This window comes from Microcaecilia unicolor, chromosome 8 (assembly GCF_901765095.1).
Source record: "Microcaecilia unicolor chromosome 8, aMicUni1.1, whole genome shotgun sequence".
Lineage (NCBI taxonomy): Eukaryota > Metazoa > Chordata > Amphibia > Gymnophiona > Siphonopidae > Microcaecilia > Microcaecilia unicolor.
Genome location: NC_044038.1, coordinates 8,454,606 through 8,467,629, shown reverse-complemented (window position 1 = coordinate 8,467,629; position 13,024 = coordinate 8,454,606). Strand labels below are relative to the sequence as shown.

The 13,024-nt window shown below is 45.2% G+C and overlaps 1 protein-coding gene across 1 annotated transcript in view; it reads left to right on the top strand.

Moving 5' to 3' along the window:
• The window catches only part of MYO15A (myosin XVA), a 173,359-nt gene that overhangs the window by 134,653 nt on the left and 25,682 nt on the right, over positions 1–13,024 (top strand). Inside the window, exons 47-50 of the mRNA XM_030212017.1 lie at positions 2,178–2,252; positions 5,818–6,023; positions 6,401–6,543; positions 10,255–10,327. Of these exons, the coding sequence (XP_030067877.1) occupies positions 2,178–2,252; positions 5,818–6,023; positions 6,401–6,543; positions 10,255–10,327 (497 nt within the window). The remainder of the gene's footprint in view (positions 1–2,177; positions 2,253–5,817; positions 6,024–6,400; positions 6,544–10,254; positions 10,328–13,024) is intronic.

Below are 13,024 nucleotides of genomic sequence, written 5' to 3'. Positions count from 1 at the left end.
GCTGGTTTTCTATTCCACTTACTGTTTGTGGCAAATGCACTTCTCTCTAGATACAATGGCTGGGCTAGCCAGAGACCTTCTTCCCTTCGTGTAATGGTGCAGTGGCCAGGGAAACAGGAACCAAAGACAAAAGGATTTTGAAACCGGGCTGGGAATATATATCAGCACAGTTTCCCTCCAAAAAAGTGTCTTCTCCCACCATTGTCAATCACTGGTCAGGAGATCCAGCCCCTTGTTCCATAAGCTGTGTGTGTGTGTGGGGGGGGGGGGGGGGGTATGCAGAAGTCAAAGTCCAGTACTCTAGCACAGCCACTAGAGGTCGCTACATTCCTGAGTGGTGCAGAACTCTATGGTCTCTAGAAGTTTTTGCAAAACATTGTTTGTGATGCACCATTGGAAATTGGAATTTTTATTGAGACATTTTTTTCTGGTTTGTGTTGTGGATTAAGGTTGTGAGCTCCTCGTGTGCTGGAGAGATATCTGTCTTGTTTGCTTACCCAAACTGCTGACATTTCCTGTCCCTATAAATAACTTCAAATAAATACCCACCATAATTGCGTATATACCCTTCACACAGATGTAACCCACACTAGGGTTACCATATTAGGTCCCCCCCCCCCAAAAGAGGACACATGCCCCGCCCCACCACACCCCGCCCACCCCCTTTCACACCCTATCCCGCCCCCTGTCACATATCACCCCACCCCCCATCACACCCCCCTAAGGGTATCCTAGCCTCCCCTCCTCTTACCGTACTGCCCTGGTGGTCTAGTAACTGCTTCTTTCCTGCCCAGAGCGCTGCCCTGCATTCTGTTCCTTTTGCAATGCTGAGTGCTGACGGTCCTGGTGCCGATTCAAAATGGCCGCCGAGAGTAGATGACGGCTGATAAAAGACCTGTAGGTCCATCCAGTCTGCCCAACAAGATAAACTCATTGTACGTGATACTTTATATGCATACCTGACCTTGATTTGTCGTTGCCATTTTCAGGGCACAGACCGTAGAAGTCTGCCCAGCACTGGCTTTGCTTCCCAATTACCGGCATTGCCACCCAATCACCGCTAAACTTCTTTGGATCCATTCTGTCTAAACAGGATTTCTCTGTGTTTATCCCACGCATTTTTGAATTCCGTTACCGTTTTGATCTCCACCACCTCCCGCGGAAGAGCGTTCTAAGTATCCACCGCCCTCTCTCTGTGAAAAAAAATACTTCCTGACAACCTCAATTCGTGCCCTCTAGTCCCGTCTCTGGAACAGGTTTGTTTGCGGATTAATACCTTTCAAATATTTGAACGTCTGTATCGTATCACCCCTATTTCTCCTTTCCAGTTAAACAGTTTTGAATATCGGCCAGAGATTTCTTAAGATCAAATGCTCATTGTTCAAATGATAAGGGGTATCGTACTGTTGATGCAGTTCAAAATACTGGTGCTTTAATGATTTAGCCCATTAACGTTTGTATCTTACATTGCAAAAATAACTTTTCATGTATCTTACATCAAAAACAAAAGTAGTTATCTTGAAAATGTAGCAGTGCTCACTGCATCAGCAGACGCTGAACGGGATAGCAGTTTGATGCCCCTTATCATTTGAACAATGAGCATTTGATCTTAAGAAATATCTCTCTATATAAAAGGCAACCCCAACGTTCTGAAGCCTCCACGGAAGTTGAGGCGCCCGAGATATCCGGTGTGCACTGGAGTGTCTGCACCGCCCTCGCGTCAAAACGTCATGACGTCGAGGGCGGAGCTGTGACACTCGACAAGGGCCGAAACGGAAACTCCACAGCGAACAAGGCAAGTAGCTCGGAGGGACGGAGGGAGGGGGCCCCTTGCTAGCGCCCGTTTCATTGCGCTCAGAAACGGGCATTTTTTCCTAGTATGTATATAAATTTATTTCAAGTTGTTTATGGTTTTTGCCAACACCTTTTGTGTTATATGTGAAATAAATATGATGCAGAACTTCAGGACAATATAGCAGCAGTTTGTCTAAGAATTATCAAATGTGAGTGGCAAATTAGTATAGATAAAATCATAGCAGAATAATGAAGGGATACAAAATGTCCCAGCTTGACATGAAAACTTAGCATTGAGATGTGTGGAAGATTTTGGGCTGAGTAGAATTTGCCACTGGTTAATACTCCTCTATGTTCTCCTGACACCCCCGGGCTTCCGACAGACCAGAATTATGGCTGCATCGTGAGGAAGAAAGTGCTATACCTGGAGGAGCTGAGACCCGGCACCCAGGATTTTGGTGGGTCGCCCTGAGTGCCGTGCAGGAGTGCTTTCCCCTCCCCCCCACCCCGGTTTGAATCGTCTGTTTCTAGATTTTCAAACACATCACACATCGTACTGTATATGCGTTAGCACATGTGGGTTGTCACAGTGGAACACTAGGAGTAAATACTTATGTCTCTTTCTGGACTTAAGGTCATTTTTATAAAGGACGCCTATGTCAAAAGTGCAAAAAAAAGCCTACTTTAAAAAGGCCTCAATTATAGATAAGAAGCCCCTTATATTTAGAGTAACAACAGATCTGAGCGGTGCCACTTTGAAGAAACATTTAAATCCTCAAAGAATTATGCACCCACCTCCTCATCGATCCGTGTTGCTTACTCATGTTTAAAAAATTTACATTATCATTTTCACCATAACTCAAAAAATCCTGCTACTTATATAGTTTATATCTCATAAAGATGCTCATAAGAAATAATCATCTGAAAATTTTTTAGCTCAACTTGGACTAGGACCAGTTCCGACATGTTTCATCATCAAGCTGTTTCAAGGAATGTCCCCTAAAAATAGCAAAACCACATATTAATGGCTAATAAATATCCTTTCTTAAACCAAACTCACAAAACATCCCTGTTAGATGCCAAACCCGTCTCTTCGACTGAGCAAATTTAAATGTCCAAGATGGCAGCGGTTAGGACTCCCCACTTTATAAACATCATATAGAGATCACATGCTCACAGCCAACCAATCATAGCTCATAATCATAGTCAAATCAAAGACATCCACTTCAACTCAGCGATTTAACCCCTCGGATGTACAATCAAAAAATCCAATTCTATTCTTTGTAATTCAAAAAATGATTGTAGTCACCTCCCTCCCACCCGACTACAAACTGATCAATAATTCGCCATTTGATATCACACACAGAATGTCCCTTTATCTGGCCATTGCTGGACTAATTGGGCTTGTGCATTACCAGTGTTTATTCTTGATTTGTGTTCATTAAGTCATAGGCTTATAGCTCAGCTAGTCCGACCTACGACATATAATCAAATATACAACATTTGAACAATTAGATGATGATTTAATGTGAAATGAGGTTTGTTATTTAACATAGTAACATAGTAGATCGTATAAGTCTGCCCAGCACCATCCCTGCCTCCCAACCACCAGTCCCGCTTCCCACCACCAGCTGTATGTACACTGTGAACCGCCTAGAATTGTAGACTGGCAGTCTAGAAATTTTGCTAAATAAGTAAATGTATATTGCTAGATGACCAAAACTTTTCACGTTAAATTATCATCTAATCGTTCAAATTTATATTTGGTTATATGTCCATGCTGTTTAGTGTACGTGGGTCGGACTAGCTGCCCCATAAAGCTACAGCTTAATGAACACAAATCAAGAATAAACACTGGTAATGCACAAGCCCAATTAGTCCAGCAATGGCTAGATAAAGTACATAAGTATTGCCATACTGGGAAAGACCAAAGGTCCATCAAGCCCAGCATCCTGTTTCCAACAGTGGCCAATCAAGGTCACAAATACCCAGCAAGATCCCCAAAAACGTACAAAACATTTTATACTGCTTATTCCAGAAATAGTAGATTTTCCACAAGTCAATTTAATAATGGTCTATGGACGTTTCCTCTAGAAAGCCGCCCAAACCTTCTTTAAACTCTGCTAAGCTAACCGCCTTTACCACATTCTCTGGCAACAATTCCAGAGGGGCATTCTGTGTGTGATATCAAATGGCGAATTATTGATCAGTTTGTAGTCGGGTGGGAGGGAGGTGACTACAATCATTTTTTGAATTACAAAGAATAGAATTGGATTTTTTGATTGTACATCCGAGGGGTTAAATCGCTGAGTTGAAGTGGATGTCTTTGATTTGACTATGATTATGAGCTATGATTGGTTGGCTGTGAGCATGTGATCTCTATATGATGTTTATAAAGTGGGGAGTCCTAACCGCTGCCATCTTGGACATTTAAATTTGCTCAGTCGAAGAGACGGGTTTGGCATCTAACAGGGATGTTTTGTGAGTTTGGTTTAAGAAAGGATATTTATTAGCCATTAATATGTGGTTTTGCTATTTTTAGGGGACATTCCTTGAAACAGCTTGATGATGAAACATGTCGGAACTGGTCCTAGTCCAAGTTGAGCTAAAAAATTTTCAGATGATTATTTCTTATGAGCATCTTTATGAGATATAAACTGTATAAGTAGCAGGATTTTTTTGAGTTATGGTGAAAATGATAATGTAAACTTTTATAAGTCTGAGTAGTCAACATGGATCGATGAGGAGGTGGGTGAATAATTCTTTGAAGATTTAAATGCTTCTTCAAAGTGGCACCGCTCAGATCTATTGTTAGTTAATCTAGAAATAAGGGGCTTCTTATTTATAATTGAAGATCTGATTAGAGGAAACCTGCCTGAATTTGATAATACCTGCCTATTTGATAATATTTTTAAAAGGCAGGCATGGATGCTTATGTCTTTATAAAATAGGATCTCAAAAGCTACTGAAATCATTTATAAAGTAGCTCTTTCCTTGGCCTCTTAGCCTAGACAACCTGCTATAACCAGGGCCACCGAGAGGCGGAGCAGGGGGGCAAGATTCCCCGGCCTAGCCTCCAAGGGGGGGCCTGGCGCCGGGGTCTGTCTCTCTCCTGCTCCTGTGTGTCGGGACCCGGGTGATTGCATTAAAGTGATAATCCAGGTCCTGGCACACAGGAGCAGGAGAGTGGCAGACCGAGGGAGGAGCAGACACAGGAAGGTAAGGAGGAAGAGGGAGCAGTGGCTGCCTGAAGGGGAGTGTGTGTGTGTGTGTGTGTGTGTGGGGGGGGGGGGGTGATGGCGACTGCTGCTGCGGCGGCCGTGCCCTGGGCCCGGCTCTGTCTCTTGGGAGTCCTGGCTATAACATTACTCTCCGCATGGCATTCTGCTCATATATCCATATTAATGTGGTGTGTATTCATATATCCATTTCAATGTGGTTTTCACTTATACATCCAGTTCAGTTTGTGTTTGTGGGTTGTGTGTTCATATATCCATTTCTCTGTTTGTGTGTCTGTGGTGTGTGCTCATATGTCCATTTCTGTGTGTGGGTGCGGTGTACTCATCTATCCATTTCAGGGTGTGTGTCTGTGTGCATGCGCTCCTATATCCATTTCTGTGTCTGCATGTGGCCGTGTGTCTCACCAGCATTACAAGAATTTTTTTTTCCAGTTTTATAGTTTGAAGGGGCGCCAGAGGAGCGACCGCTCCCCCAAACGGAGTTCTGCTGGCACCTATTTTTTTCATTGTGCAGCTCTCGCTTCCCCTGCACCGTCAACCTGGCTGAACCTGGCTACACTTCTGCAGGGAAGATCTGTTGGAAATTCTTGTAGTGATGTTTTATAGAGCAGTGCTTTCCCGAGTCCGGTCCTGGAGTACCCCTTGCCAGTCAGGTTTTCAGGATCTCCACAATGAATACGCATGAAAGAGATCTGTGAATATCAATCTCATGCGTATTCATTGTGGATTACGGAAAGGAACTGCCTTCTTGCAGGACCTATAACTGTTTCTCTACCTCATGCAGGATGGAAGTTTGGAGCCATTCATGGGAAGTCTGGAATTTTCCCTTCAGAGTATGTGCAGCCTGTGGCTGCGCCAGATTTTATCCGCTTGCCGGAAGATAAGAAAGAAGAGCCACAAAACAAGCAGGGCAAGGTGGCCGTTTCAGCAGCTGTGGCCGTGGCCGTGGCTTCCACAGCTGTGGCTCAGGAACTGGACAGGAAGATGGATGTAAGTGAAAAATATCCTATGCAATACAATTACATAAGGACCATCAGAATGGGATTACTTAAAGCAGGGGTCCTCAGGGTTTTCAGAACATCCGCAATGAATATGCATGAGGTAAGATTTGCATACAGTCAAGGCAGCACAAATCTCTCTCATGCTTATTCATTGCAGACGCTCTGAAATCCACACAGGTTTAGTCAGTGCGTTATTTCCAGCCAAAAAGGTGCTGGTACTCAAATGCCAGGCCACCCTTCAGGGGTGGGGTGATCATTGAGGGACCCACCCCACAATGGCCAGGCCCCCGGGGCGGACCGCCCCCACCGCCCCGCCCTTCCTATGCCGCTGGTGCTTCCCTCTTGACGCAGCCTCCTGTTTCTCAGGTGTCTCCTGCACCCAGTGATTATGGAGAGGGGGTGGGTGACTACATGACAGAGGTCGTAGATGACAGCGTCCTGCAAGACACGCAATACACCATGCTGGAATTTGCCAAAAAATACTTCCAAAACGCACAGAAGAAGACAACGTGAGTACCCAACAAGCATCTCTCACAAGGAGACTTTCATATTTCATATCTTTATTTAGGGCTCCGAAGCAGGTGCAACTGTGTGCCAGTATTCCCTGCCTACAGTGCACCAGTCTGGTTTTCTTAGGGAAACTGTCCTGGGAGATTTCCTTTGAAAAAATCAGCTTGTAGGCCTGCAGGTGCAAGATCCAGTCTGCTTGAAGGCCTGGAACCCTCAAGGGGAGACCACAAATTTGCCCCATTGGTGACCCGAAGGTCCATCAAGCCCCAACATCCTGTTTCCAACAGTGACCAATCCAGGTCACAAGTACCTGGCAGAAACCCAAACAGTAGCAACATTCCATGTAGAACCCCAAAGAGTAGCAAGATTCTAGAATTCTAAAGAATAACAAGGTTCCATGCAGAATTTCAAAGTGTAGCAACATTCCATGTAGAACCCCAAAGAGTAGCAAGATTCCATTCAGAATCCCAAGTACATAAGTGTTGCCATACCGGGACAGACCAAAGGTCCATCAAGCCCAGCATCCTGTTTCCAACAGTGGCCAATCCAGGTCACAAGTACCCGGCAAGATCCCAAAACAGTACAATACATTTTATGCTGCTTATTCTAGAAACCAAGTCCATTTTAATAATGGCTTATGGACTTTTCTTAATATATTTGCTTATTGATCTATCTATCTTATACCTCTTTCGTTACTTAAGGGCTGATGTAATGGCCTATGAACAGGATCTCAGATCAGAAAGATTGATATAGGGATTTGGATTTATTGGCTGTTTTTATGAAGAGAATTATTATTGCAACCATTATTATTAACTGAAATTAAGGCAGTCACAGAGCTGTGCCTCACCGTAAATGGAATGCGGAAGAAAAGCAAGAACGTTTTGGGGTTGATATTCTGACCATGGGAGTTAACCCGGCTAACCCATGCCAGGCCGTTTCCAGTGGTTAAGTTGATATTCACACTTGGACGGTTACATTTAAAGTGGCCAAAACATCCCATGTACTTATGCGGCCAAATATGGCCACTGAAGTGGGGCTGAAAATCAGCAGATAGCCGTTTCTTTATTTATTCGTTCGTTCTTTTATCCCACAATTATCCAAAAACACATTTTGGTTCGTTGTGGCTTACATTCAGTGGTCGGTTGGGTTACATATTAATGAGACAGTTAAGATCGGTGGAAGGCGCAAGCGTTTTGGACGGTTAGGAAACGTTCATGTGTCAGTTGCGCAATGGGAGTCTGTTATGGTTCGCCGTAGAGACATTTAAGCGGCCAGGTGCTGATCCTGGCCAGTGAAATGCTTTTGAATATCGGGGGGGGGGGTTAGGTGTAACCAGACAGGAGAGACTCTTGTCCCGTTAAATCCTGCTGAGCTGACCAACCGCCCGTATCGGCGGCCCTTAACCGGACAGATTAGGGGTGGTCTTATTTATTTGTTGCATTTGTACCCCACATTTTCCCACCTCTTTCAGGCTCAATGTGGCTTACTTAGTACCGTGAGGTGTTAGCCACCTCCGGTGATGAAACAAATACAGAGTGATGTTGTTACAGAACATTAGAGAATCAAGATTGATATATTGTTCATTGCAGGTTATGGCTTCGTTGTGTTGCTGAGTTCAGTTACTTAAGTTGGATCAGTAGGGTAAGCCTTTTCGAACAGATCGGTCTTTAGTGATTTCCGGAAATTGAGGTGATCCTGCGTTGTCTTTATGGCTTTTCGGTAATGCGTTCCATAGTTGCGTGCTTATATAGGAGAAGCTGGATCCGTAAATTGATTTGTACTTGAGTCCCTTGAAGCTAGGGTGGTGAAGATTTAGGTATGTTCGTGATGTTCTAATTGAGCTTCTGGTTGGTAGGTCTATGAGATCAGCCATATAACTCGGGGCATCGCCGTAGATAATCTTGTGGACCAAGGTGCAGATTTTGAAAGTAATACGTTCTTTGATTGGGAGCCAATGCACTTTTTCTCATAGGTGTTTGGCGCTGTCAGATCGGGATTTACCAAATATAAGCCTGGCTGCTGTGTTTTGAGCAGTCCGTAGTTTCTTTATGAGTAGTTCTTTACATCCTGCATACAGTCCATTGCAATAGTCAGCATGGCTTAATACCATTGATTGTATCAGGTTGCGGAAAGTTACCCTCGGGAAGAATGGTTTCACGCGTTTAAGTTTCCACATTGAGTAGAACATTTTCTTGATTGTAGAGTTAACTTGGGTTTCGAGTCTAGGATGGGATTTGGGTGGAACTACATTTTAGGCAGTTAGCAATGATATGGCCCACTAACTAGTTAAAAAAGCACATAAAGTTAGGACAGCAAAGAGACTGGGCACCTGTCTGAATATCAGCCAGTGCTCGGTTAACTTCCGGGTCAGCTCACGTACCTGGATACTCTGCGCTGGGAGTCACATATGCCCGGCATTGAATATTTGGGCTTGGTTCAGCCCACAGCTGTCAACAGCTTACAAGTCACTGAGGGGCCCTTGTACTAAGCCGTGTAGACGCCTATACGCGTCCAACGCGTCAATGAGGATAAATGCCACTGTATGGGTCCATGGTGCGACCGCACCTACTGTATTCAATTCTGGTCGCCGCACCTCAAAAAAGATATAGTGGAATTGGAAAAGGTGCAGAGAAGGGCGACAAAGATGACTTTCCTATGAGGAAAGGCTAAAATGTCTAGGGCTCTTCAGCTTGGAGAAAAGGCGGCTGAGGGGTGATATGATAGAGGTCTATAAAATAATGAGTGGAGTGGAAAAGATAGATATGGAGCGTCTGTTTACGATTTCCAAAAATACTAGGACAAGGGGGCATGCGATGAAGCTGGAGTGCAGTAAGTTTAAAACAAAAAAAAAAAATTTTTCTTTACTCAGCGCGTAATTCGACTCTGGAATTCGTTGTCGGAGAATGTGGTTAAGGCGGTTAGCTTAGCAGAGTTTAAGAAAGGTTTGGACGGCTTCCTGAAGGAAAAGGCCATAGAATGTTATTAAATGGACATATGAAAAAATCCACTATTCCTGGATCTTGTCGGGTGATTGTGACCTGGATGGGCCACTGTCGGAGACTGTCGGGACACTGTCCCAGTGTGGCGATGCTTATGTCTTATGTCTTAATTCGTAACTACCACTCAGCTACTGCGTAGCCCGAGTGGTAATTTCATTTTTTACACGTGTCCGCTACGCGTGCCAGAAAATATATTTTGTTTTCTGGCCTGCAGCAGGCGCTAATAGGCATTGTACACGCGCTGATGATTACCGCCCAGTTAACGCGTGAGACCTTACAGCTAAGTGAATGGGTGACGGTAAGGTCTCAGACCCAAAATGGACGCGCGCCAATTTTTATTTTGGCGCATGTCCATTTTCGGCAAAAAAAAAGAGGCCTTTTTTTGCAGGCGCACTAAAAAAAATGAACCTGTGCGCGTCCAAAACATGCGCCTACACTCACACAGGCCATTTTTCAGCACATCTTAGTAGGACTCCTTAACCACTGCGTGCTAAATATCAGGCCCATGGAAAACAATATTTCACATTTCAAATGTTGTTATTTAAATTGGTGGCAATTTTTTCATCCTTGTTCTGTGACTTTTACTTTCTCAGGCAAAAGTGAATCATACATAAATCAATCAATCTCCTGCACAGCCACCCTTTTCAACACACACACACACCGCACACATGCACTCGCGATTGGGTGTAAAACTGCTTTTGTTCCTTTCAGGGATTCCTTCAAGCAGAGATCAAAAAAAGAGCAAGAATCTACAGATCCAGCAGAGATGCTAAAATTCGCAAAGGTACAGCGCTTAAACCTTGATTGTGCCCAGCTGAGCCGTGCTGAACTGGATTCACTTGATATTTGATTTAATCCTGTATATGTTATTTTAATTCCTTCTCTTCTTAATCCTGGGCTGAGCGTGCATGGAAAAACATTGTTCATTTTTTTTATAGTTTGTTTTTTTTTCCATTTGTTTCAGTTTTTACATTGTTTTCAAAAGTGTATCATTTGTTTTTGTTTTTTTGTTTTGTTTTAATGCATCCTGCATTTTACAATGTGTACTCATTTTTGCAAAAAAAAGTTTTAAGCACATTGTGATACCCTGGCCGAGGGTTGTGGGTGGCCCTGCAAATTAGCCAAGCCAGACACACGTAAATGAAAAAAATCACTGGTTTATTAGCTAAGCCCTGAGACCTGTTACCTCACAGGCCAGGAACATAAGGAAAAACCTTTGTAGTTCAGTAGACACAGTCTTAAGCAGGCCTCTGGCGGCAGGCTCAGTCTGTGGCTGGTGGGCTTCCACGCCCCAAATACAGTCCTAAGTTTTCGGTTCTACTCTTAGTCCCAGGTCTGGCTCCAGCCAGACGTCAAACGAGGCCCTGCGCTATCGGCGGGGGGGGGGGGGGGGGGGGGGGGGCATTTTCCCAGTGCATCAGGGCCCTTTTTTTTATAGCAGCATGTAAAAAAAAAAAACCCAGGTGCACGCAGCCTTGCGGTAAGAGAACTCTTACCGCGTGGCCATGCGACAGGGAGTCCTTACTGTCACCCACTGAGGTGGCGATAAGGGCTCCCACGCTAACCCGGTACTGCTGGGTTACTGCCGCTCAAACCATTTCTGAGGATCTTCTTTTTCCTATTCAAATGGCGCACGCTCAGGGCAGGACTACTGCCGGTGGCCATGTTGAGCCGGCGGTAGTCACGGAAGAGCGAGCGATAAGCCTGCATTGGGCTTACCACCGCTCTGTATAAGGGCCCCTTAGTCCAATAGCAAAAGTGGCCTACCTCAGCCTGGTTCTGGTAGCTTACACATCAGCTAGGGAGCCCTTACACTACAGGGTGGCTTCTTTCTGTATCAGGGCTTCCCTGCCTCTCATGGGGGTCTATTACTAAAGCTTAGCTCAAGTTATCTGCATCAAGGCCCATTTTATTCCTATGGGCCCTGCTGCAGATAACTCAGGGCACTTAACACCCTCCTGGCCTGAGCCCCACCCCTCTAACTCAGCCTCGGCAGACGCACCACCTGCTGCAAGGTGGCTGAACTGTAACATCAGTGAGGGAGTGCTCTTCACTATATCATCCACTCCCTCACGCACGTGCTAAAACAACATGAACAACAAACGGTGAGTCATTAGTTTTTTGTGTCATTTTGGGTGGCAAATTATTGAAAACTATATAACAAATATCATTCATGGGTTCAATTTTTACGTTTCTGTAATGCTGCTGAATATACATATGTGTAGCAATGGTCAATATCATTTTATCTATTTGTTTTAGGCATTGCTATTTCACTGGCCTAATTTAGGGGTTTTTCTACTAAAGGACGTTAAGCACTTGTGGGCAGGGCCACCGAGATACTGGGCCAGGCCCGGGGTAAGGCCGCCCCCGCCGCCCCCCCCCCCCCCGAGCTTGTCGTCGTCGCCGCCCCCCCCCCCTCCGAGCTTGTCGTCGTCGCCGCCCCCCCTCCACCTACCCCCCTCCGTCCGCCACTGGGCTGAGCCCCCCTGAATTCAAATCATAGCGCCTCACCTCGATTTCGCTCCGTGTGAAAGAAGCGCAGCATCGGCAGTCTGCAGATCACCTCCCTTCGGGCCTTCCCTCCCTGTGTCCCGCCCTCGCACAAGTTATGTCAGACGAGGGCGGGACACAGGGAGGGAAGGCCCGAAGGGAGGCGATCTGCAGACTGCCGCTGCTGCGCTTCTTTCACACAGAGCAAAGTCAAGGTGAGGCACTATGATTTGAATTCACCGGCCCGGTGGTGGACAGAGGGGGGCAGGTGGAGGGGACTGCGACACCGGGCCCCTCTTGGAGGCCCCGGGGAGTTTTGTCCCCCCTGCCCCCCCCCCTCTCAGCAGCCCTGCTTGTGGGGTAATTCTCTGCAGGTCACATATGGTTAGGTACCGGCAGGATGATAGTTAAGAGTGAATTCTATATCGGTAATAATCCCCCAGACTCTATATAGCGCGCCTAGAGGTCCATGACGAAATCGGCATGGATTCTATAACAATGTGTGTAACTTAACAAGCTTAAGAAGCTAATGAGCGCTAATTGGCACTGATTAGACTTTAGATGCACAAGTCGCTAAGTGTATTCTGTAACAAAGTGTAACGTGTGCAGGCAGAAAGGGGCGACTTAGAATTTTGCGCATCACTTTATAGAATACGCTTAGTCACTTCCGCGTGTAAATTCTAATTAATGCCAATTAGTTTCAATAATGCTTGTTAAGTGGCAGTTATTGGCGCTGATGATGACTGGATTTGCATAGGCAATTTAAGTCACGTCTGTTCACGCTTTCCAAAAATACTAGGACTAGGGGCACGCGATGAAGCTACAATGTAGTAAATTTAAAACGAATCGTAGAAAATTTTTCTTCACTCAACATGTAATTAAACTCTGGAATTCGTTGCCAGAGTGTGGTAAAGGCAGTTAGATTAGCAGAGTTTAAAAAAGGTTTGGACGGCTTCCTAAAGGAAAAGTCCATAGACCGTTATTAAATGGA